The sequence below is a fragment of the Rutidosis leptorrhynchoides genome, chromosome 4 (genome assembly GCF_046630445.1).
Source record: "Rutidosis leptorrhynchoides isolate AG116_Rl617_1_P2 chromosome 4, CSIRO_AGI_Rlap_v1, whole genome shotgun sequence".
Taxonomy (NCBI): domain Eukaryota; kingdom Viridiplantae; phylum Streptophyta; class Magnoliopsida; order Asterales; family Asteraceae; genus Rutidosis; species Rutidosis leptorrhynchoides.
In genome coordinates, this window is record NC_092336.1 from 209,171,968 (window position 1) to 209,199,459 (window position 27,492).

At 33.8% G+C, this 27,492-nt stretch overlaps 1 protein-coding gene across 1 annotated transcript; it reads right to left on the reverse strand.

The window, feature by feature from the left end:
* Positions 1 to 24,220: 24,220 nt before the first annotated feature.
* Positions 24,221 to 25,169, reverse strand: LOC139843274 (ethylene-response factor C3-like). Its single transcript, XM_071833348.1, has one exon. The coding sequence runs from the start codon at positions 25,165 to 25,167 to the stop codon at positions 24,424 to 24,426; it is 744 nt and encodes a 247-aa protein (XP_071689449.1). The 5' UTR covers positions 25,168 to 25,169; the 3' UTR covers positions 24,221 to 24,423.
* Between the last annotated feature and the right edge of the window lie 2,323 nt (positions 25,170 to 27,492).

Below are 27,492 nucleotides of genomic sequence, written 5' to 3' on the forward strand. Positions count from 1 at the left end.
GATATGAATGCTCACGTATCAATATTGAGATTCAATATTGCAGGAAAGTACGTAGACGCAACAGAGATGATAAATACTAGGTTTGACTTGCGAACAATACCCTCGAACAACACCCATAACCTCCTTAGTAATAACACATAGTTTCCTTAGCTCTATCCCGCTTGAAAACCCATTTTGAAAGTGACACGCTCATGACCTCGTCGTAGTATTTTAAGTGATATAATTAATAATAATAATAATAATACTAATAATAATAAAATAAATAATAATAATAATAATAATAATAATAATAATAATAATAATAATAATAATAATAATAATAATAATAATAATAATAATATAAATAATATAAATAATAATACAGAGAGAGTAGAAGATATTTGTGTAAAATATATCGAGCAGAAACTGTCCTTTTATAGGCATAATTCCTGATTTTGATGCCCATGCGAGTGCATGGGATTTTAGTGCAAATATCATGCACTTGCATGAGCTCATGCACTCGCATGGGTTTTATGCCTATTTCTCATGCGATCGCATGGCCGTCAGATCCAGCTCACATATTTTTTGTTTTCTTATTTGTCGACATAATTAAATATAATTTATATAATTTAAATAATTAATTATATATTATATTAAATTCATGTGCATAGTTGACTTGTAATTTTCGTTCCGATGACTCGTATGTTGTCACTCGACTTATGTCCAGGTTTCGGTTTCTCGAACGCATTTTCGTACGCTTAGAAAATTCGCAATTTACGTTTTGTGACTCGTACCTTTGTCAAAATATAGTCTTAAATTATCAATAAACTATATCATTCAAAGTGTATCTTAAACTTTTGAGTGTTTTGGTCATTTACTTCTATAAATCATTGTCTCGCTATTTGTTGATATATATATAATAACAAATCATTTTATGACCAAGTTAATATATATTTTCAACATTCATAAACACGTTTTAAATATACGTCACAAGTTATTCATACAATTCCAACTTATCATATATATTCAAATAAATATTTAAACCAATAAGTTTAATGTACAGTATCAAACAATTAATACATTGTTACGTTTTCAAGTTATAGTATATATATATATATATATATATATATATATATATATATATATATATATATATATATATATATATATATATATATATATATATATATATATATATATATATATATATATATATATATATATATATATATATATATATATATATATATATATATATATATATATATATATATATCTATCTATATACATATAATTGTTCGCGAATCGTCGAGAATAACCGAAAGGTATTTGAATAGTTCAAAAATTTTGGGATTCAGTTTTACAGACTTTGCTTATCGTGTCGGAAATGTTAATCATACAAAGATTAAGTTTAAATTTGGTCAGAAATTTCCGGGTCATCACAATATATATATATATATATATATATATATATATATATATATATATATATATATATATATATATATATATATATATATATATATATGTTATATAAGATGTAAATAAATAAAATAAATTATAAGTTAATAATTTAATAATAATTTTATCATATCATGCAATTAAAAACGTGTGATCTCAAAGACTGTACTGCCGACACTTTCATTGGGATATTATTTCGTACTCCGTTGATAATCAGTGGCGGATAAAAGTCTTCGAAAAAATCCCAAATTTTTAGATTAACTATATTTATTTATTTTGGTCATTATGGTATAAAATTTGATCATTAACTATTAAATAAAAATTACATTAACTGTCCCTCTCATTTATGGGTAAAATATAAAAAGTGTCAAAACTTAACCAATAGTTCCTAAATACATTTTTAATAAGCCTAAAATTTATATAACTCATTTTCGGATCACCGTTTATTTTAAAATCACATATATTCATTTTAACTCGTTTAATATCGATCGAATTACAATTAAGCGTTATTGTCGATTACAAAATAAATTAAAAAACATATATATATTCAATATACTTCATTTACATATATAGATACCTTTTAAATAATAATTATTATATATTATTTTATTTTACATTATTAAATCTAACAATTACGTCATACAATATTTCAATTTATATTTCAAATTCATATATTTAAATATATATGTATCTATTTACAAATAATGGTTCGTGAATCGTCGAGAATGGTCAAAGGTCAAATGGTTTCATGTAAACAGTTCACAAATTTTGAGACTCAACATTACTGATTTTGCTTATCGTGTCAGAAACATATTAAGATTAAGTTTAAATTTGGTCGGAAATTTCCGGGTCGTCACAGCTATTATTGTTGTTGGGACAGTTGTTGTAGTTGTTGTTGTTGTTATTGTAGTTGTTGTTGGGATTACGATTATTGTTGTTGCGGTTGATGTTGCGGTTGTTGTGATGGTTATTGTGATTGTGATTGTGGTTGTGATTGTTGTTGTTGTTGTTGTTGTTGTTGTTGTTGTTGTTGTTGTATTGGTGACCCTTGTCACTATTTTCCTCCCACTTTCTTTTGACTTGCTTCATTTTGGCATCCTCGGCCGCCGGTTCCTTAATTCTTCCTTCAATCTGGTTTATGAGTTTGTAAGCCATTCGACTTGCCTTTTGTATTGAGGTGGGCTAGCTTGAACTCACATCCTCCTGTATCCTCTCTGGTAACCCTTTTACAAATGCGTCGATTTGCTCTTCTTCATCTTCGAACACTCTTTGGCACAATAGACACAACTCTGTGAACCGTCGTTCGTATGTGGTAATATCGAATCCTTGCGCTCGTAATTCTCTAAGCTCTATTTTGAGCTTATTGACTTCATTTCTGGGACGGTACTGCTCATTCATCAAGTGTTTGAATGCTAACCACGGTAGTGCGTAAGCAGCATCTTGTCCCACCTGTTCGAGATAGGTGTTCCACCAGGTTAACACAGTACCTGTGAAGGTATGTGTGGCGTACTTTACCCTGTCTTCTTCAGCACATTTACTTATAGCAAACACAGATTCGACCTTCTCGGTCCATCGTTTCAGTCCGACTGGTCCTTCAGTTCCATCAAATTTCAGAGGTTTACAGGCAGTGAAAGCCTTGTAGGAGCATCCTACACGGTTTCCTGTGGAGTTAACTCCACTACTAGACCCTGAGTTATTGTTGTTGTTTTGCATTGTAGCCTGTACTTCGGCTATGTTTGCAGCAAGGAATGCACGGAAATCTTCTTCGCTCATATTCAAGTTCTGTCGAGTAGTCGGTGCCATTTCCTTCAAAAATAGCCAAAAGAGTTAAGTTAATCATATAAAATATTAGGAGTAGTCATTGGTATTTCGTAGCATAATATGAACTTATTTATAAAAGCCTTTTCTTCATATTAGCGTTTTATAATTTTAGTTCGGGTAGTACCTACCCGTTAAAGTTCATACTTAATAGCTAGCGCAAAAATTAACTACTACTATCGAAATAATATTCTGTCATGAAAAACTTAATTCATTAAAATTTCACGCTTAATCTTTTGACACAATATTTTACAATCATACCATACCGCTATTTTACATATAGCATAAAAGTACAAGCACGTTATCATACATATATTACAAGACATGGTAAGAGTAAATGACTTCAACTCTTTTATTTAGACTTGTTTGCTTCATCTTCCTCGGACTCGGTTCATTTTGCTAATTTCCTAGGGATAAACGGGCCAGTACTAATACGAGGAGTTTTTTTCACAAATGGTTTGGAAAAATCTGGTCCCTTAGATGTTCCCGGGCTATAGTTAAAGTTTAAGAAATACGGATGTTTACGGTATATTCCGTCAGGGTATTTCATGTTAACATATAGTTCATCGGGTTTTGGATCGGGTTTCTCTATTTTAATAGATTTTCCCTTATCGTTTTCCCTTTCTTTATTAAATTAGGCCACGGTAATTTCTATTACTTCATCGGAATCCTCATCGGGATCCGATTCATCAGAAAATTGGTAGTTTTCCCAATATTTTTCCTCCTCGGCGGAGACACCATCGACCATTTTTAACTTTGGTCCATTAGTTGAAGATTTTCTTTTATTTAACAGTTTTTCTGTGATTTTTATTATTTCCTCCTCTGGATCTTCTTCTTTCGGTTCTTCTTCTTCTTCCGGTTCCTCTTCTTCTGGTTCCTCTTCTTCCGGTTCCGCTTCTTCTTCTTCTTCCGGAATTTGTGAATCTTCCCAAAATACATTCGACTCTTCATTATTATTAGGTGAGTCGATGAGATTGGTACTAGAAGTAGACATCTAATACACAATAGCAAGCACGTTAAGAGATTAATATATCACATAATATTTACATGTTAAAAATATATAGTTTCCAACAAAAGTGTTAAGCAATCATTTTTAAAGTAAACACGGTCGAAGTCCAGACTCACTAATGTATCCTAACAACTCGATAAGACACACTAATGCAAATTTCTGGTTCTCTAAGACCAACGCTCCGATACCAACTGAAATGTCCCGTTCATATCGATTATAAACGTTTCATATTAATTAGTTTCGTTGCGAGGTTTTGACCTCTATATGAGACGTTTTTCAAAGACTGCATTCGATTTTTAAAACAAACTATAACCTTTATTTTGTTACAAAGGTTTAAAGGAGATAACCTAGATTATCAAGTAATGATAATCTAAAATATAACGCTCACACACAACCATTACATAGCGGTTTACAAATAATAATATGTTACAACAATGTAAGTTCCCGAATGCAGTTTTTAAACAATATAATACAAGCATGCTAACTCTAAATCTTGTCTTTAATTTAGCATGCAACAACGGAAGCTCTTAATAATCACCTGAGAATAAACATGCTTTAAATGTCAACAAAAATGTTGGTGAGTTATAGGTTTAACCTATATCATAAATCGTAATAATAATAGGCCACAAGATTTCAAATATTATAAAAAACCATACACTCGCAAGCGTATAAAAATCATTCATATGGTGAACATCTGGTAACCGACATTAACAAAATGCATCTAGAATATCCTCATCATTCCGGGACTCTCATCGGATATGATAAATCGAAGTACTAAAGCATCCGTAACTCGGATGGGGTTTGTTAGGCCCAATAGATCTATCTTTAGGATTCGGGTCAATTGGTGGCAATGATAATAAACACCAATTCTTAGGCTACCAAGCTAAAAAGGGTGATATCCGGTATAATAATCCAACCATAGAATGTAGTTTCAAGTACTTGTGCCTATTTTGTAAAACATTTATAAAACTGCATGTATTCTCATCGCGAAAATATTCGATAGTAAAAATGAGACTATAAAACACTTTCACATATTTTTACTTCGTCAGAAAAAGACTTGGCCACGGGTCGATTCACGAACCTATAACAAATATACATATATCAAACTATGATAGAAATATATTCATATCATATTTTATTACGTGATAACGTTTTAAGTTGTTAAGTTAGCAGTCCAACGTTAGTAGTCCACAATTAGTAGTCCACAGTTAGTAGTACATAAATAAATCAATATATGCATATTATCTTGAATCAATCCACGACCCAGTGTATACATATCTCAGACTCGATCACCACTCAAGGTATATATATTATTTTAGAATCAACCTCGACCCATTATATGCTAACTCGAGCATTACCGCATATAGTGTCTTACGGTTATCCCAAAATAATATATATAGATGATGTCAATATGATATGTCAAAACATTGTATACGTGTCTATGGTCTATCATATATATATATATATATATATATATATATATATATATATATATATATATATATATATATATATATATATATATATATATATATATATATATATATATATATATATATATATATATATATATATATATATATATATATATATATATAATATAGGATAAGTTAGGATATGGTTAGTATAGATTTGTTATAAAATTTTCGTAGCTAATCTAGTAATTCTATCCAATTTTGTTTTACCCATAATTTCTTCGTTTCAAATCCGTTTTGAGTGAATCAAAAGGCTATGGTTTCGTAACGAACCATAATTTATTAATCTAAACAGAAAAAGTATAGGTTTATAGTCGAAAATACAGGTTAAAAGTCGTTTTTGAAAGAGATAGTCATTTCTGTCGAAAGAACGACATCTTGATGACCATTTTGAAAAACATACTTCCACTTTGAGTTTAACCATGATTTTTGGATATAGTTTCATGTTCATAAGAAATATCATTTTCCCAGAAGAACAACTCTTAAATCAAAGGTTATCATAGTTTTTAATTATCCAATCCAAAACAGCCCCCAGTTTAACTATGACGGCGTATGTCCGGTTTTACGGTGTTCTTCGTGTTTCCAAGTTTTAAATCATTAAGTTAGAATATAATATAGATATAGAACATGTGTTTAGTTGATTTTAAAAGTTAAGTTAGAAGGATTAACTTTGTTTGCGAACAAGTTTAGAATTAACTAAACTATGTTCTAGTGATTACAAGTTATAATCTTCGAATAAGATAGTTATATATATAGGAATCGAACAAGGTTATAAACACCATTACTACCTCAAGTATAGTAGGTAAACCTACTAGAAATGATAAAAAAAATAACTTGAGCTTCAAAGGATCTTTGATGGCTTGAAAGTTCTTGAAGTAGAATCATGACACGAAAACAAGTTCACGTAAGATTACTACTTGAATTAAGATATTTATAGTTATAGAAATCGAATCAAAGTTTGAATATGAATATTACCTTGTATTAGAAAGATAACCTACTATAAATAACAAAGGTTTCTTGATCTTAGATGATTGCTTGGAATGGATTAGAAAGCTTGGAAGTAGACTTGCAAACTTGAAAGTTTTCTTGATTTTATGAAACTAGAACTTATAGAATTTATGAAGAACACTTAGAACTTGAAGATAGAACTTGAGAGAGATCAGTTAGATGAAGAAAATTGAAGAATGAAGGAGTTTGTATGTGTTTTGAGTCGTGATAAATGGATTAGATATAAAGGATGTGTAAGTTTGTTTTCTTGTAAATAATTCATGAATGATTAATAATATTTTTGTAATCTTGCTAAATAATTAATACTAGATTACAAAGAATGGTTCCCACATGTTTGATGGCTGATCTAGGGCTGCTAAGGTGATGATTTGATATGTATATACCAATAGTAAATACATCTAAAATCTGCGTACAATACGAGTACAACTACTGTATGAATACGAGTAGAATTGTTGATGAAAATGAATGAGAATGCAATTGTAACCAGCTTTGATAAGTATGAGTGTTTTGATATTTGTCTTGAAGTCTTCCAAAAGTGTATCAATATGTAACAACCCAACCCGTTAACCAACCAATAACGCGGAATAAAATAAAAAAAATATATTTTGCTGGTACAGCACATGGCGCGGCTCGCCACCTTTCTGCGCGGCGCACAGAATAGCCTGGACAGGCTGCTGTCCCAAAAAGTCCCAAATGCGAAAATGTTTGATCACTTCCCGACATATTTAGACCAAACGGTTTTCACAACATATTACAATAGTTAAAATTAACACGTTCCATTAATAAAAAGGGTCTTACGACACCGGGCCCACATATGCCCAAATTAACCCTTTAAGTACAAAGTACGAACTTCGACCATATGACTTTTAATACAAAATAAAGCCGAGCATGGCGATTGGGGATACGCTACCCAATCCTAAATGATCCAAAAGCACATCCTCTAAAGCAAACTACGTAAGTCCACTAGTCCCCACGCTTACCCGATCCATCGTCTCCATGCAATCTATAAAAATGTAAACAACGAGAGGGTAAGCTAACGCTTAGTGAATGTAAAGATACTATACACATACATATGCATAAAATGGCTACGCATCACCAAGCATCAAAATAGCACATACCGTCTCAGCATGGTAAACAAACTACAAAGAGCACATTAAACAAAGTAGCTATACGCTACGTAATCGCCAAGCTAACAGCACACAATTAGCTACAACACAACAATAAGTATATACGCGTATATAACAAATATAATCAAACAATAACGATAAGGTTAACCCCTTAACCCAAACCACATGAAGGTTGGCCGAACTACCCGAGCCTTAGTGAATTCGCACTACCCGAGATTCACTTCCTTCACCACTTCTACAACCGAGGTTGGCCGAACTACCCGAGCCTTAGTGAATTCGCACAACCCGAAATTCACCGCCTCATCACCAAGATGACCGAAACAACCCGAGTCATCATGAATCCGCACTAACCGAGATTTATTTCCTCAACAACGAATGCTAGCAACCCATCTCCAAAAGGGTTATCCAAAACGCTAGCCAATTCACAATACCAAGGGTAAAGACCCACAACGCATAAGCGTATCACATGGACCCGAAGCACAAGGTTCATTTTTCCACACGAACATAGAGTAAACCCGAACAAGGGTCACCCCACACGCACGCACCCATCTTACACATACACATGTGCATAGTAAATTTACACTCACCTTAAACGCCTCGATGAATGCAACCGAATAATCCGCAACACGCCAATGGAACGTACCTATTCCATTAACAACAATTACAACAACACAATTAGGGTGGATTTACAAATCAACCCAAATCGACAACTAGTGCAATTTTGACCCAAATGCACTTCCAAGTACAAACCGCGTCCAAAATTAACCAATAATCACTAACACAAGTGAGAATGGTCCTAATACGCCAATTAAACCCAATCATAGGTGTTAAACACCTATCTTGCCCATAAAGACACTTAAACCCTAATTTTGACCCAAAGGAGTCAACATCGCGCCATTAGCGAGTTTTGACACCAAAACATATTTAACTCGGTTTTATACTTCAACTTAATCCACTTTAAGTTTATAAACCTTATTAAATCGACAATTGGGTCATAATCATCACCAAACCCTAATTTTGACTCTAGTCAAAATTAGTCAACCCAAATTCACCTAAAGTGGTTCCAACACTTCCATAATCACTAAACCTAGTGATTAAACTCAAGATTAAAGTCTAATCAAGGCCAAATCGTCAACCAACCCAAAACCCGCCAAGTGACAAGAATAACTAGTCACCATAAACCCATTTCATCATCTAAGAGGGTTTCATTACAAATCAAACTCAAACCCTAACTTGAATATCAAATCAAACAATGTAATTCGGAGTTTGAACTTACCAATACCACCAAAATGATGCCGTTGACGAGTAGAGCAACTTTAAAACCCGAGATTTGGTGAGAATCCAACTCCTTCTTCTCCAAATCAAGCTCTCTCTCACTAAAAGTGGGTTTCTCTCACTAGGGTTTGATGAGAGTGTATGTGTGGGTGAGAAATGAGCTCCAATGGAGTTCTAGATCAGTTTTGGTGACCCTAAACCGACCCTAAATGAAAAGACCAAAGTACCCCTCATTTAAACCTTTTAAAAAGGCTGAAAATTGCCTCAGCAGCAATCGGCGCGCCGCGCCAAAAGGTGGAGCGCCGCTCCAAACAACTGGAAATTGTGGTCGAGCCCAAAACAGGTTTCAGCAACTTGTTTTGGCCATAACTTTTCGACCGTAGCTCCGTTTTCGATGAATCAAATATCGTTGGAAACGTAATAAGATTTCCTTTCCAATGGTAAGGCTTTGAAACATCAAAACAAACTTTATTTGGGGTTGAAAATATACGTACACACCTTGTCACTTCAGACAACGTCCAGTTTCCTTCGGCGTTCGAGCAAGCAACACGTACACTTCATACACGCATCGTACACCATAAATACATTGTGTACAATAAATATTTGGGTCTTACAACTCTCCCCCACTTAAACTCGATCACGTCCTCGTGATCTTCTCCACTTAACCAATCCGGAACTACTCAACGGCCCTCAATCCTAAGTTCCAATCCGAACTTTCCTAGACAATTCTTCCCAATGAATCACCTTTAACAACAAAATCGTCACCCGCGATTTATCAAAACCACTATCCGAGCACTAAAACCTACTCTTTTCCCCATATCGGGAAAAACTCAACCAATCTCATACTGAGATATCAATTCCTTAGCGTACCTTTACCAAGGACAACGCTAAAAGTGACCAAGTCTCAACCTAAAGTCAACGATCCGAACGTTGAAGATCGAACCACATGAATCCTTACGGATTACACTTACCACTAAACATCCTTTGTAGTGCGCAATACAACCAATACGCCAATATCCTAACATCATAAGCAACGGCTAAAACCAAAAGCGCCCAAAATGACTATGGCAACGCTAAACCTAAGGTGTACAATATCGACTATTGTCACACCCGTAACAACATGTGAGCGAAACACGGCTATCGCATCACTAATCCTACAACATGGTTCTCACGACCCCACCATCGGTGTATAAATCAACCGATAGTTCACACAACATGGTCCTTACGACCCCACCATTGGTGCATAAAACAACCAATAGATCACAACTCAACATGGCTGAAACAACCCGAGCCTGAACACATATGGAGGATGGTCGAAACAACCCGAACCTTAGTGAATTCGCACAACCCGAAATTCACCTACCCAATCCATATATCTCACAACGAAATGACCGCACAACTCGAGTCATCGTGAATACGCACAACCCGACATTCACCACCAACGCCACATAGTATAACCGAGGATGGCCGTACAACCCGAGCCTTAGTGAATCCGAACTACCCGACATTCACTACCTCAAACTATGAGTCAAACCAACAGGGACAATCGTACTACCCGAAATATTGTGAATACGAACAACCCGATATTCACGTCCCACAACACAACTCAGGAATGGTACTCGCATTTCCCACCGGTACTCGCATTTCCCGATAATGTTACACCATACCGACATAACACTACTCCCTTGATGAAGTCAGCAGACCCGAAGATCATGCTTCACCAATCTACAACCATGATGAAGTCAGCGGACCCGAAGATCATGCTTCACCAATCAACAACCATGATGAAGTCAGCGGACCCCGAAGGTCATGCTTCATCAATCAACGCCCTTTTGGCCTCGAACAACGAGTAGCGTAACATCGTGCTCTGCTACGCCATAGTGAATCCTAACGGATACCACTAACCATTCACACACTCGAGCAAGAACCACCTATATCAAACATAGGCACAAAACTATAATTCTCTAGAAGAGAATCCGACACACACCTCCTTCAACAGAAGGATTTCACCTTGCTCACCAAACACGTCCATTATCTCTCAACGAGATTTACCACATTACCACCTCGGTGATAATTTAAATCCAAACCATAAGTACAATTTATCCGAAATTGTAATCTACCACAAATCGACCAAAATCAGGTCTCGACAACATTTTCCGGATCTACCAAAAGCATCATCCGAAATCTCACACTAAAACTTCCTCGTGCGGGAGTGTAACTCCCCCACTTGGAACTACGTTCCAATGTCACAACTCGAACAACCGTACAATGCTACCAAAGGTAGACTTTACCAACAATTGGGTTCACACGACCCATCACCATTCCTTGCTCCAACCTTGAGCATACGAAGGATTTTAACTTATCCTTAAACACTTCAAACGAAAAGTGTACCACAAATTACACAACTACACTCTCGCAATCATCCAATTTCTATAGCTTGTCAACTTCACCTAGTCACTCATGTACTTAAGGGTTTCATCTCGGTACCCTAAGTACAATGTAACCACAACACAATCGGAGTCGAACACCACGCTAGTAGGTATGAAAGAGGCACCTAATGTCGCGTCACGTAGACTCCTTTACCAACATACATCGAGATCCAACACTCGATCTCTCAGGTTTCATCCCACTCGACGAACCTCATGGTTCATCAACTTTAACACGAGAGCGACACGCTCTAACATCCGAACACCGAAGCCCACATACATGGCTTGGTAGAAACAATTCCCAATACTAAGGAATGCTTGGTTGCACCAAGTCTTACGCCCTTCGCCCGACAATCAAAACGTCACCATAGGGTACTTCCATTAGGAACGTCACCCATAACAACAATATGCACAACACAAGGCATTTAACAACTCAAACTCATCGGCACAAAATAAATAATCAAAGGACGTATCTATTAAAATGAAACGTACCTCAACGTCTCCTTGCGGCATTCGTCGCCGCCAACTCGGGACAATCCGGCTTGCGATGTCCCTCTTTATGACAATAGTAGCACATTCCGTCATTACTTCTCGGCATTGTGCATTCCCATAACTTGTGGCCCCTAACACCACAATTGAAACATCTAGGCGCATGAGAACTCGTCGAACCTTTCTCCACGTTACCCATACTCGCACTCGCGCCCTTAGTTTTCTTACTTGGAGCATCATAAGAAACAACCCTTCTCTCACTTGAAGGTTCACCAACCTTCGATCGCGAATAAGACTCGAAACCTCTAGCCAAGGCAAATAACTCCGCAAACGATTTCGCTTGACCCCGGCTAATCTTATTCTTCAAGTCATCATTTAAGGTCCGATAGAAATCCCCCATCAACAAACGATCATTCCCCAAATACTCCGGGCAAAAACGAGCCTTCGCCATAAAGGTCGTCTTGAGAGTATTCAAATCCATAGATCCTTGTCGCAAATTTTGCAACTCATTACGCAACTCTCACAAATCGGCTGAAGTCCGGAACTCCTCGAAGAATTCCTCCTTAAATTCATCCCACGATACGGTCATAAACGTTTCGCCACCGACAAGATCAATCTTACCATCCAACCAATCCCTCGCCCTACCCCGCAACAAACTAGTAGCGAGTCTTGTCCTCTTCTCGGGAGGGAATTTAATAGTACGAAAACACCCTTCGACATCCGAAATCCAAGTTGTGCTTATCAAAGGATCCGGTTTCCCGTCATACATCGGGGGTTTAGTCCTCATGAAGCTCTTAAGACAACGCTCCATTTCACTACTACCCCGAAATTCGGAATACTTCCTATCCATTTCTTCTCGTAACGCACCCACTTGCTCCGCAACGGCGGCCGCAACTCTAGCGTTAAATTCTACATCGTTCGTCTCGATCCCGTTTCCCGTCGCCATTCTAAGGAATGCAAAGCGATTAGATCACGAACGTATAAAGCACACACACAACACCGCCCCATCTTGCTAAACACTCATCGTACATCACTTGCTAGACACGATTTGCACCCGTAATAAGGTTTGCAAGTCCTTATTACGCATACACGCCGTATCAGTTCGTTAGTACAACGACCGTCTCGCTCGATGATATATGCAAACGCAAACATAAACAAAACACAACGCAGTCACATATTAATAATATCCACATATTAATATAAACGTTAGTCCATCTATAAACAAGGCACTAACTATAACCTATTTCGACCCGTAATCCTACAAGTCCCGCAACAAATTAAGCACACACAAAAGTCTAAGTCTAGGCACCTATCTCAAGTCACCTAAATTCCTTAGACCATGCTCTGATACCACTTGTAACAACCCAACCCGTTAACCAACCAATAACGCGGAATAAAATAAAAAAAAATATTTTGCTGGTACAGCACATGGCGCGACGCGCCACCTTTCTGCGCGGCGCGCAGAATAGCCTGGACAGGCTGCTGTCCCAAAAAGTCCCAAATGCGAAAATGTTTGATCACTTCCCGACACATTTAGACCAAACGGTTTTCACAACATATTACAATAGATAAAATTAACACGTTCCATTAATAAAAAGGGTCTTACGACACCGGGCCCACATATGCCCAAATTAACCCTTTAAGTACAAAGTACGAACTTCGACCATATGACTTTTAATACAAAATAAAGCCGAGCATGGCGATTGGGGATACGCTACCCAATCCTAAACGATCCAAAAGCACATCCTCTAAAGCAAACTACGTAAGTCCACTAGTCCCCACGCTTACCCGATCCATCGTCTCCATGCAATCTATAAAAATGTAAACAACGAGAGGGTAAGCTAACGCTTAGTGAATGTAAAGATACTATACACATACATATGCATAAAATGGCTACGCATCACCAAGCATCAAAATAGCACATACTGTCTCAGCATGGTAAACAAACTACAAAGAGCACATTAAACAAAGTAGCTATACGCTACGTAATCGCCAAGCTAACAGCACACAATTAGCTACAACACAACAATAAGCATATACGCGTATATAACAAATATAATCAAACAATAACGATAAGGTTAACCCCTTAACCCAAACCACATGAAGGTTGGCCGAACTACCCGAGCCTTAGTGAATTCGCACTACCCGAGATTCACTTCCTTCACCACTTCTACAACCGAGGTTGGCCGAACTACCCGAGCCTTAGTGAATTCGCACAGCCCGAAATTCACCACCTCATCACCAAGATGACCGAAACAACCCGAGTCATCATGAATCCGCACTAACCGAGATTCATTTCCTCAACAACAAATGCTAGCAACCCATCTCCAAAAGGGTTATCCAAAACGCTAGCCAATTCACAATACCAAGGGTAAAGACCCACAACGCATAAGCGTATCACATGGACCCGAAGCACAAGGTTCATTCTTCCACACGAACATAGAGTAAACCCGAACAAGGGTCACCCTACACGCACACACCCATCTTACACATACACATGTGCATAGTAAATTTACACTCACCTTAAACGCCTCGATGAATGCAACCGAATAATCCGCAACACGCCAATGGAATGTACCTATTCCATTAACAACAATTACAACAACACAATTAGGGTGGATTTACAAATCAACCTAAATCGACAACTAGTGCAATTTTGACCCAAATGTACTTCCAAGTACAAACCGCGTCCAAAATTAACCAATAATCACTAACACAAGTGAGAATGGTCCTAATACGCCAATTAAACCCAATCATAGGTGTTAAACACCTATCTTGCCCATAAAGACACTTAAACCCTAATTTTGACCCAAAGGAGTCAACATCGCGCCATTAGCGAGTTTTGACACCAAAACATATTTAACTCGGTTTTATACTTCAACTTAATCCATTTTAAGTTTATAAACCTTATTAAATCGACAATTGGGTCATAATCATCACCAAACCCTAATTTTGACTCTAGTCAAAATTAGTCAACCCAAATTCACCTAAAGTGGTTCCAACACTTCCATAATCACTAAACCTAGTGATTAAACTCAAGATTAAAGCCTAATCAAGGCCAAATCGTCAACCAACCCAAAACCCGCCAAGTGACAAGAATAACTAGCCACCATAAACCCATTTCATCATCTAAGAGGGTTTCATTACAAATCAAACTCAAACCCTAACTTGAATATCAAATCAAACAATGTAATTCGGAGTTTGAACTTACCAATACCACCAAAATGATGCCGTTGACGAGTAGAGTAACTTTAAAACCCGAGATTTGGTGAGAATCCAAATCCTTCTTCTCCAAATCAAGCTCTCTCTCACTAAAAGTGGGTTTCTCTCACTAGGGTTTGATGAGAGTGTATGTGTGGGTGAGAAATGAGCTCCAATGGAGTTCTAGATCAGTTTTGGTGACCCTAAACCGACCCTAAATGAAAAGACCAAAGTACCCCTCATTTAAACCTTTTAAAAAGGCTGAAAATTGCCTCAGCAGCAATCGGCGCGCCGCGCCAAAAGGTAGAGCGACGCTCCAAACAACTGGAAATTGTGGTCGAGCCCAAAACAGGTTTCAGCAACTTGTTTTGGCCATAACTTTTCGACCGTAGCTCCGTTTTCGATGAATCAAATATCGTTGGAAATGTAATAAGATTTCCTTTCCAATGGTAAGGCTTTGAAACATCAACACAAACTTTATTTGGGGTTGAAAAGATACGTACACACCTTGTCACTTCAGACAACGTCCAGTTTCCTTCGGCGTTCGAGCAAGCAACACGTACACTTCATACACGCATCGTACACCATAAATACATTGTGTACAATAAATATTTGGGTCTTACACAATACATCTTAATACACTACATGTATATACATTTTAACTGAGTCGTTAAGTCATCGTTAGTCGTTACATGTAAGTGTTGTTTTGAAACCATTAAGTTAACGATCTTGTTAAATGTAATTAATCCATTGTTATAATACTTAATGAGATGTTAAATTGTTATGTTATCATGATAACATAGTGTGTTAATATATCTTGATATGATATATAAATAGTAAGACGTTATTACAACGATAATCGTTACATATATATGTCGTTTTGAATTCCTTAAGTTAGTAGTCTTGTTTTATGTATATAGTTTGTTGTTAATATACATAATTAGATACTAAATATCATTTCATCATGTTAAACATATCCATATGTTCATATATATATTATCATGTCATATACAAGTTATAACGTTCGTGAATCATCGGACAAACTGGGTGGTCAAACGTTTACATAAAAACCGTTTCAATTAATCAAGTCTTGACAAGTTTGATTGCTTAACATGTTGGAAACATTTATTCATGTAAATATTAATCTCATATAATATATAATCATGGAAAAGTTAGGGTCACTACAATATTTTGCCCCAAAACCTCCATATTTTGCCAAAAAAATCCCTAAAAATTTGGTTAAAAAAACAAAACGCCCCTGGTGAAAAAATTTCCTGGCTCCGCCAATGATCTCAGATGTAATCATTCTATGTTTTATAGTTGGTGGAGGGACGAGACACATTTATTGCTTTCCGTGACAGTAAAATAATAGCTGGACTAGTAGATGGTTTCTTAAGTACTTTGAATATACGAGTACATTCTTTTTTGCAGGTCTACTAGATGGTTTCTTAATTACTAGACATGTAGGTTTCTTTATAGTCGAAGTCTGGCTATTGTCAGACACTTTAGTAGGGGTTAGTTTCATTGTCACAGACACATGATTTGTGTCCAAACGAATGACATTTAAATATGTATTTAAAAACGGGGGTTATTAAGCAAAAAGGTTACAAAAAGTAAGGTATCATTAATAGTAAATCATACCATGGCCTTTACGCGTAATCTGGAATCCTATATGGATAATCCCAATCATTACTAACACAACCCATCACTGTGATATGTTCGGGTAAACACAGTGTGGAAACGAATATCTGTAGCATGAAAATAATTTTCTCCATTTTTGCAAGTTAACAACCACGATCACTCCTAGCATCAAAAATTGGTTAACAAATTAAAGTAGTTGAAGGGTTAGCGGGAACAATATTCGCTTTGAAAAATTAGAAAGATCTTATCCAATTATAAAAGAAACATTCGCATGCCAAATGTAAGCAGAATATCAAAGATTAAACCATCCAGTACTAAAAGATGTTATCAGAAACAAATTCTAGAAAAATGTGGATAAAATGAGAGCCATATAGAACCATGAAGTACATCTTAATGATACGCATACCCGATTAGCTCGTGAAGTGCATCACATATGTTCCTCACATGCCGCATAAATAGCGCGTCACAATGCTTAGCACGTAGAACTGGGCTTAGCGCGCAATGCCATAAAGCCTGCAAAATAACCATGCTGGACTGATGTACAATCTGTCAGAAAGCGCTGTAGCTTGCAGGGTGTATGTGGCAGACAAGAATCGGACTCCTACATGATGCTTTTTTACTTTTGTCGACCTCTGAGCAGAAGAAGTACTATTAAGGACAAATCACGTTCTCCTGGACTTATTACGTGGCACTAGTGGACAAAGGAAGATTGCACTATAAATAGAAGGTCTAAGTCACGATATCAGGAGGATAAATTTATCTGGACCAGTACATATACTATTTTTAGTAAAAGGCATACTAAACATACTTGCGCTATTCCCATAGCGCAACCTTTACCCGCTCTACCGGACTCATAGCATATCACTAGACTCATTTACGGTCAACAAGTAACGTTCCATGAACATAAACCCTTGGACCCGTCTCGATCCATCAACAACCGGCTATCCCGTCGATGGTGGGTCGACGTTTAACCACCCATGTTGAGATCCCCATCTCACGAGGGGTTATTCACAGTATACCAGATCGGAGAGTTAAACTCGAATGACCCTTAAATCCTCCTTCAATTATTTTCAAGCATGCGCCGAACCCAACACATTTATGCTATGCTTGATCACATCTCAAATGTCATCACCTTTCTAATGTTAGTTAACGTTGGGCTGATCATAACGCCATAGTGGGAAATTGTGACCAAGAAGAAATCAGTGAACTGGATACAAAACAGTAAGATTCCGTGGACCGGATGTTGAAAACAGCGGGACGAACACTGGTAGAAGGTTGGGATACGAGGGCCATTGTAGTATTATATGAAAAAATGAAGTAAATTCGTCAAAAACTATGATAAACTAATCGAAAAATGTTGATTCGCCGAAGAAATAATAACAAAGCAAAGGTAGTAGATATGCGTACTAAATGCCATAGTTAAAAATTAGTATTTATAGGGTTCGATTTGGTGGACCAAAGCTTGTGGGCTTTAATTTTTAGCGTACACTTGTAGTGCAAGGATGATAGGAAAAAACCTAACTTCTTTTTATCCAAGCTGTCACCAAGTATCCAAACGACGTGCACGCAACCAACATCTTGTCAAGACACGGAACATTAAATGCATATACATCTAGAATCACCCTACTTACAGACCTATAATGCATGCAATCATTAATTTCAACAACACTATCCATGCAACTACTATAACCAAACCAGGGGATGTAATACGCCTTCCGGATAGCTATCCAAAAAAGATAAACTTGAAAAGCAATGGCTCATTTTTATGATGTATACGGTATTCGTATTCATCAAACTAGACCCGGCTATCTTTATGACCCAAATCCAAGCCCACCAAGTTAGCCCAATCGGAGACCACTAAACACAAGATACTATATAACAACCCTCACTTTTCCACTTCTAATTTGACTATTATACACCTAGGATTTCTTTGCATCTTTATGTGTATTAATGTCTAGTGTTGTTCTTCGAGGTTAATTAATACGATATAATTAAAGTCTATATTAATCGTAATATACTATAATTGGTATTAACATGTAATAAATAATTGTGGCACAATTATAAAATATAAAACTATAATGTAAAACTATAAACTAATTAAATGATTAATTGATATAATTATTGAATTAAATGATATAATATTTATATATTTATTGCTAATTGGATAAATAAATAAATAAATAAAAGAGATAATAAAAAATTTAAATAAAATCTAGAAACTTCTAAAATATTAGATAAGATTTTATTTTTATTTTATTATAACCAAAATATTTAAATTAAATATATTAAATTTGAATTTAATTAATTAATCAAGATAATGCCAAATTTAAATAGAATTCTAATACCTTTTTCTCCAAGAAACTTTTTCCCTATAAATACACATTAAAACCCCTCATTTTTTTTATAAAAATTTCTGGAAACTCTCCCAAGCCTTGAAAATATTTGAGGTACTTTTTCTCTCTTTTTCTTTTATTTTTTTTCTTTCGGTATATGCATATATGTACAAAAATTTAATAAAATAGCTATAAACTATTAAAATTCATAAAAACCATTTTCCCAGGTACTATTAATGTTATAAAGATGATATAAGTCGAAAATATTATTTTTATGATGTATTACATATTTATTTTAATTATATCTATCGGCTAGGGTTTATATAAGCTAAAATTAATAAAAAATAGCAAACGACTTCAAAAAGTGAAACAAACATTTTCATAACTTCTTTTTAATGTATAAAGAGTTTTGGAATCAAAAACTTAATTTATTTACTGTTCTAAATAATTATTACATATTTAGTATTGAAAACAATATACATATATATAAAAAATAGTAATAATTCGTATAAAAATTTAAGAACAGTAGGTTTTGCAAAAAAACAACTTAAAACTGTTAAGAAACATATCTAGGTCTTTATATAATATTTTGGAAGGTTTATTATATTTAATAAGTTATTTATGGAATATTATGTATATTAGAGTGTAAAATTCTAAATAAATATTGTAAACCATATAAAATCGATTTATAATTTTTTTTATTATATATACAGTATATAGAACTTATAAAAATTATAAAATTTATTGTTTAAGTCGAATTAGTATTTTATGCATAATTAACTTTGTTTCCATATAAACCGAGAAGATAAATAAGGAAATAAATACAAATAAATATAAAAACAAGGTAGAATAATTTTATAAAATTTTCTACAGGTTTTTGCACTAAAGGAAACTTATAGAAATTATAAACTTAGTTATTTGATAATTATTTTAACTAAAAACAAATTTAATAAGTACTAAATATGGAAACTATATAAAATTAGTAATAAATAGAAAAAGAGTAAATATAATAACTATAAAATTTTTCTAAGTTTCTAAGTATGTAATAAAGCTGAGAAAAATATAAAATCATATTTATAAGTATATTTAGTATTTTAATTAATTTTTGTAAAGTATTTATATGAACCGAGAGAAAATAAGAAAATAAATATAAAATAAATAATAAACGAATTAAACTAATTTTTATAAAACTTTTATATAATAATTAGGTTACATAGATACTGGAAAAATTATTATAACTTATTTATTAAGTATTTATCTATTTTATTTAATTAATACCGATTATATCGGATAAAGTACAAGAAAATATAAAATAAATAATAATATATACATAATTTTCGAAATTATATTTTTACAACTTATTTACAGTATATGGAACTTATAAAAAAATATAAAACTATATATATATAGGTCGAATATCTATTTATTACTTAATTAACTTGATTTATTATAAACCGGAAATATAAATATATAGAATAAGGAAATTTATACAAAATTTATAAAAATATTTTTAGTAAGTAACCTACTAATTTCTATGCTAAATTAAGTTATAAGTATTATGAATATATCATATGGTGAATTAAGTATTAATTTACATATATTATTATTAGATAATACGAAATTATAATATGTACTAAGTTTATAATATAATTTATTATATATTTAGGTTATAATAATAATAAGAAGTTAATGGTAATAATAATATTAATACGTGTTTAATAAGTACCTATAGTAATAATCATATTATAAGTAATAAAAATATACAATATAACTTACAAAATAGTAATAACTAATAATAATATATAAGATAATAAAAATGTAGGTATAACTTAAACGTAAAGGTTATAATTAAAGACATCGTACAAAGACTACAAACATCACCGCTACTTGTGGTCTAGGGTGATCCTTGGTACCATTATGGGACGCTTGTGGATCTCGAATACCATGACTTAGATTCTGGTCAAGAGATCCTGGGCCGCTCGGTAACAATAGGTCATTCGAGTGACTTGCATGTTAGCAACGAAGTTTGAGCGAGGTTGTACAACATCTTTGTTAAAGATTATAACCCGAACATTCTTAAATTAGAAGCTTGCTATAAGTGGAAGCTTTCCATAAATAGTAGGATTCCAAATATAGAAACTTTTGGGAAATATGAACTTTTCTCGAAAACCGTCACTGTTAATATAGTTTGCTATATTAGACATTAACTAATCAAAGGTTATATCTCTAGGTTGGGATCTCCGATTTCATACTCCGTTCATACTTCTTGCGTGGAATATCTTACTTGCTACTAAGGTGAACTTCATAGCCCCTCTTTTTACTATTTCTTAACTGTTTTACAACTTTTGGGGTGAGACACATGCTTGCTTTTAAATGATTTACAATTTAGACACAAGTACCTAAACTATTTAATATGCAATTTCGTGAGACATTTGTTAAACATGTATTTATTGTTACATGCAAATCCCCGCCATAATATCGTTAATTGCTGGAATTGAAATTTTGCAAGCTTAATTATTGTGAGTAGGCCTATTGAGAGTGACGTCTCTACCCATTGGCGTGATCGTCAAGGGAGTACATAATAATGATTGCCGACACCCGTACAGTGTCAGGGGTTAATGTTTAGTTCGATATTATAACTCATGGCATATCGAAATTTTGATATTTTGAATTAAATCTTGTGGTCTAAAACTTATTAAATTTACTAAACCTATGATGTTCACTCAACCTTTGTGTTGACACTTTTAAGCATGTTTGTCTCAGGTGAAGATTAGTTTGTGTGCTGCTCTATGATGCTTAGTTAGCTGTTGCATTGGAGTCCACATATTGGACTTATCATTTGAATTTCATTATGTAAAACATTATTATGTTTCCGCTCTAATCAAATTTTGTTTTATTAAAACGTCTCATATAGAGTCGTTCTCGTTTATACATACTTGTGTTGTGATATTGTGAAGTCATATTTCCCCGACCCTATTTGGGGGTATGACATACTATTAGACGACAAATGCGTAATCCCTTACGTCATGGTAACACATAAGCCCTCCACACACGACAATGTGTACACACGCCATCGATGTGCCACTTAAGCCCCACATGTTAGCCCTAAAAGGCTCGGGCCCAACTCCCAATTTTGGTCAGCTCATCGTAGTGTGACACGTCATCATGGTCATTCCCTCAAATTACAAACCTTAGTACTTTCTTATAAGTAGCATCATGTACTGTTCATTTCTCACACACTCTGACACACATTGATTGAGATTGCCATTAGTATTTTCTCTCTAACACAGGCACTTTCTCTCTTTAGATACTCGGTGGATACAACTCACTTGAGTTTTCTACCGAGTCGAACCTTATAGATTGATTTTTAAGTCACCCTTACTGAATTACCAGATCACGAACTAGGTCTACAAGAATATCGCAGAGGAAATTAACCAATCCTCATATACACCTATAATGATTCCCCCATGTAATTTGTGTCATGGGATAGGGAGAAGTCATGAGTTCGATCTTTAGGGATGACATGATTTTCCTTAAAACAATTGAACACCAATAATTGTGGTATATATTGACCTCTACCCAGGAACACTGCCCGAATTGATGTGTTCCCGGGTACCGTCGATCGGGTTTGGGTTTTCGTCCGAACGTGTGTGATACATGCAAATGATGAGGGTCGTTGAAATAAATGATCTACTGATGTCAAAAAAATCGCCGTTCAAAAAAAAATTAATATACACCTATATTTTCGTATTACGGCATAAAACGCTTGATCATTGAAACAAGTATAATAACAAGATAAAGTATAATTTGCGTTATTCTTTTACTTCAAAATTATTTTTGTTAGAAGAAGTTTGAAGTTTAATGGCCCAATGGGCTCTACACCATTGATGATGTCCACTTGTCAACTTGCCCAGTGAGATATAATTATTGAGGTTACTCTCATCCATTCAAAGCATAAACCAAGTTCACTGAATTCTCAAATTGACATGTCAATTTACCCATATTTTATGGATAACGAAAAGTTCAACAATTTTTATTTTTTTTAATAAAAACGCATTAATAATTGCATTATACAACTTTTAATCAATAATCAATATATATTTATGATGAATTTAACAAAAAGAATGTGCAAATATATCACTACACGTGTTTTATAATGCATATAAATAAATACATAATACTTTGTATAGAATTTTAAATTCGACGGAGTACATTTTTTGCTAAATAAATTCTACTTAACCTTTAGGGGGCATGATTTAAAACTAAAGTTTCCAAAAAAGACCGAACACCAATTATTTCTACTAGATTGCAAGTTTCAACATTTTTGTAGATTTAATATTGTCCCATTTTGTTTCCAATATAAGCGGCAATTTGTAACAACACAACACACTCAAATCTATCCTAGGATCCTTGGACGTCATATGTTTGAATGACAGATAGTATGTCTCTATATATTTGGATAAAAAATTAGTTGTCAAAATGAGATCTCTACCATTTAACCAATTATTAATTATTATTAATGTTAAGAATCTTTGACGGCATAAAGTTTATGACTAGAAGGTTAGATTAAATGAAATGATCCCTAGGGTATACATTGTGTGTGTAAAAAATATGTCTACTAGATCATCATAAATCATAAACATTTATATATGACAAAACTTATTAGAAAAATACATTATTTAAAAAATATCATTATTATATAATTACATTAAGCTTTTTAGTTTCTTTAACAAAATTTAAACATACCAAAAAAGAATTCTGGATAATTGAATCGGAACAGTGAATAGTTATCAATGATATTATATTCAAATTCAATACAATTATTATTTATTATCTTATTAATAATAACTTATTAAAGTAAATCCCACAACTTTTTATGGTCTTCTCCATGACGTTCTTTATTTACTCTTAGTTAATAGTCCAATCAAACACAAAGTCCAAACAAAAAGAACAAAAAAATACATATCTAATGGTTTAGTAAATCTAAAATAAACAAGAAAAGTTGCAATTTACATAGAGATGAAGATACAAACATGATGTATATGTGTACATACATTAAAATAAAAGAAACAAGATTAAGGACTAAGGGTACCAAAAGACCCTCAAAATCTCTTCCAAATAGTACCCAACTTTGATACTATAATAAAGTTTTAAACCCGATAACACCTAAACAAATCGAGTCTACCAAGAATTGGACATACTACTTTCAGAAGATGTCAATAATTCTTCAAGATAATCTGCACCCAAATCCTCAAACACAACCATATTGTTTTCAACAACATTAGTAGAACAAACAAGTTTTTTGTTTTTTCTACTAACCGGTTTTTTTCTCATAGCATGTCGTTTTTTAAGTGCTATAACAGGCGAACACCCTTCTTCTACCCCATATTTCATTTCATGTAACGATTCCTTAACTCGCTCAACCGGAAAATTCAAAACCGCTGCATTACCTCTCATTGAAAATGAGGCTTGATCATAAGCTAAAGCCGCTGCTTCCGCACTATCAAACGTTCCTAACCAAACCCTAATTCCATGTCTAGTTGAATCCCTAATTTCGGCCGCAAACTTCCCCCATGGCCTCCTTCTAACCCCTCTATACGCCTTTTCTTTCTGTAAACGGATACTGTTTTCTCTGTTTAGGCTACCTGTGCTAGTAGAATTTAGTGGTTTTTCATTTTCGGATGATGATGTAACTTCTTCATCTTTCACAATTGTCACAGTTGATGAATTGGACTCGGATGATTGATCGTTGAATGATGTGCTACAATTGGCTGCTAACATATCGAATAAAAGCATGTCTTCTGAATCATTGAGATTGAAAGGAAGTGAATTATGTTGAAAAAGAAGATCAACCCATGAATATGAGGATTCTGATGAGTAGGCTAATGTGGAATTGTAAGTTTGAATGCATGAAATATTTTCCATGGTTTTTGTGAATTGTAATGGAGTAGAAAAACAGAGTCCCCTGCCTTTTTATACCCCTTGGAAAACCTTGTGCTCCTAGAAAAATATATTAAATTAATAATCTTGGATTATTCAAACTAGAAAAAATCCAACCGCGCGTTGCTGCGGTTGTATTCGACACGCGGTCTAATTTGGATATACGATTTCCGTTTCGCGTATAGTTAGTCGTGTTGTATATGTATATATATGTATGTAATATAACCCGAAATATTTATTTTTTTTAACGATGTCCGTTTCGCGTATAGTTAGTCGCGTTGTGTTCGTAAAATTATTTCGAGTTGAACGGTGGTCTCGGAAAAATTTAACTCGCACCGAGCGTGAATATAGGGCCCGTTATTTAGTGTTTTTTTAACGATGTCCGTTTTGCATATAGTTAGTCCCGTTGGGTTCGTGAGATTTTTTCGAGCTGAACGGTGGCCTCGGAAAAATTTAACTCGCACCGAGCGAGAAGATATGACCCGTTATAAATTCGGGTGGAGTAAGGTTTTTTTATTTTAATTAAATTATAAATTTACGTTTTTTACCCCTGAAAAAGTGTAAAGTTGAGGGGTTGTTGTGTAATTTGTGCGAAAGTTTGAGGACCATTTGTAGTGTGAACGCAAACTCAAAACGATAACTCGTTAAAACTGAAACGACCAAATTTGGGGATGTTGTATGTAAGTAAAGTATAATATAATATAATTCTTTCTGTTTGTTAGTGTGGATGTTATAAATTAGATTTTGTTATAAAAGTAATAATTGGATGATAATTTTATTATTATTATAGATATTGCATAGTATATTTTTTTGAGTATAAATAGGTGTGTTGAGTTAGAGTTTATTGTATGTATTTTTTTGGTTAACAAAAACACACTCTCTCTCTAGATTCCAAATGCCACCAAACTCTCATTGTACATTTTTCTATAAATAAAAAACCAATTACTCATACCTTTTGTTCAACCTTTGTTTTCTCAGTTTTACAGTATCTCTATCTCTATATACCTTCTACAGTCAAGAACCACTAAAGGTAGTTATAAGCCTACTGAATTATAACACGTTATCAGCATGAAAAGCTTAGTGTAATTAAAAGATATCTCAAACGATCACGAATCACTAATCAAGGTATGAAATTATTAATAATTTTCAGACTCGAATATATCAAATTTTGGACTACTAACATTTATATTTATGTTATTTAAGTTATATATGGTCGGTTATACCACCTGAATTATATTTCTGTAATCTAACTTTTACTAACTTCACTAACATTTATATTTATGTTATTTAAGTTATATATGGTCGGTTATACCACCTGAATTATATTTCTGTAATCTAACTTTTACTAACTTCACTAACATTTATATTTATGTTATTTAAGTTATATATGGTCGGTTATACCACCTGAATTATATTTTCTGTAATCTAACTCTTATTAACTTCACTAACATTTATATTTATGTTAATAAGACCTCATGATTGTACGCAACACGTCATTTGACAACACGGTACTTTATGTACGCAACACGTCATTTGACAACACGGTACCATGGGTCGAGATTAATTCCGATCAATACGAATACGACGGGGTCTTTATATGTTATCTAACATTTATGATTACTTATGCAATTAATCATTATTTATTTCATGCATACTAATGTTTATTCTTAAATTTATAATTTTAAAAGTTAAAATAAAAAAATAGTTTGTATTTTTATTAAAAGTAAATCTTAAAAGTTAAAATAAGAAAAAGTGGTTTGTACTTTTATTAAAAGTAAATCTTAAAAGTTAAAATACAAAAAGTAGTTTGTATTTTTATTAAAAGTAAATCTTAAAAGTTAAAATAAGAAAAAGTAGTTTGTATTTTTATTAAAAGTATATCTTAAAAGTTAAAGTAAGAAAAAAAAAGGGATGGTAAAATGGAATAGTTTTTTGTCAAAAATGAAGTATTGAAAATGAAGTGGTCTCCTTCTATAACTAAAAAAAAATATATATACTTTTATCAAATGAATTTTTTTGTGGCCGACAATTTCAAACACGAGTCCGTGTTTAGTTTATCAAGAATATCTCTTGCTTTGGTGAAAGGTCACGATCACGATATCAGGTGTTGTGAAAGAATTAAAAAATTGGTCAAGTAGCCTTTTAAAAACTAGAAAAAAAATTTAAACAAAAAGCTTTTTTTATATATTTATAATTTACGGGTAACGTAAAAAAAAGGAAGTTTTTTTTAAAAAAAAAAAAACAAAGAAAGTGTTTAAATGAGTTTTACAGAAAGGGGGAAAGCAAAGTAAAAAAAAAAAACTTTTTTCC

Bases quoted from the DNA above. Each gene is read 5' to 3' on its own strand.
- LOC139843274 (XM_071833348.1), bottom strand. From the start codon at position 25,167: ATGGAAAATATTTCATGCATTCAAACTTACAATTCCACATTAGCCTAC.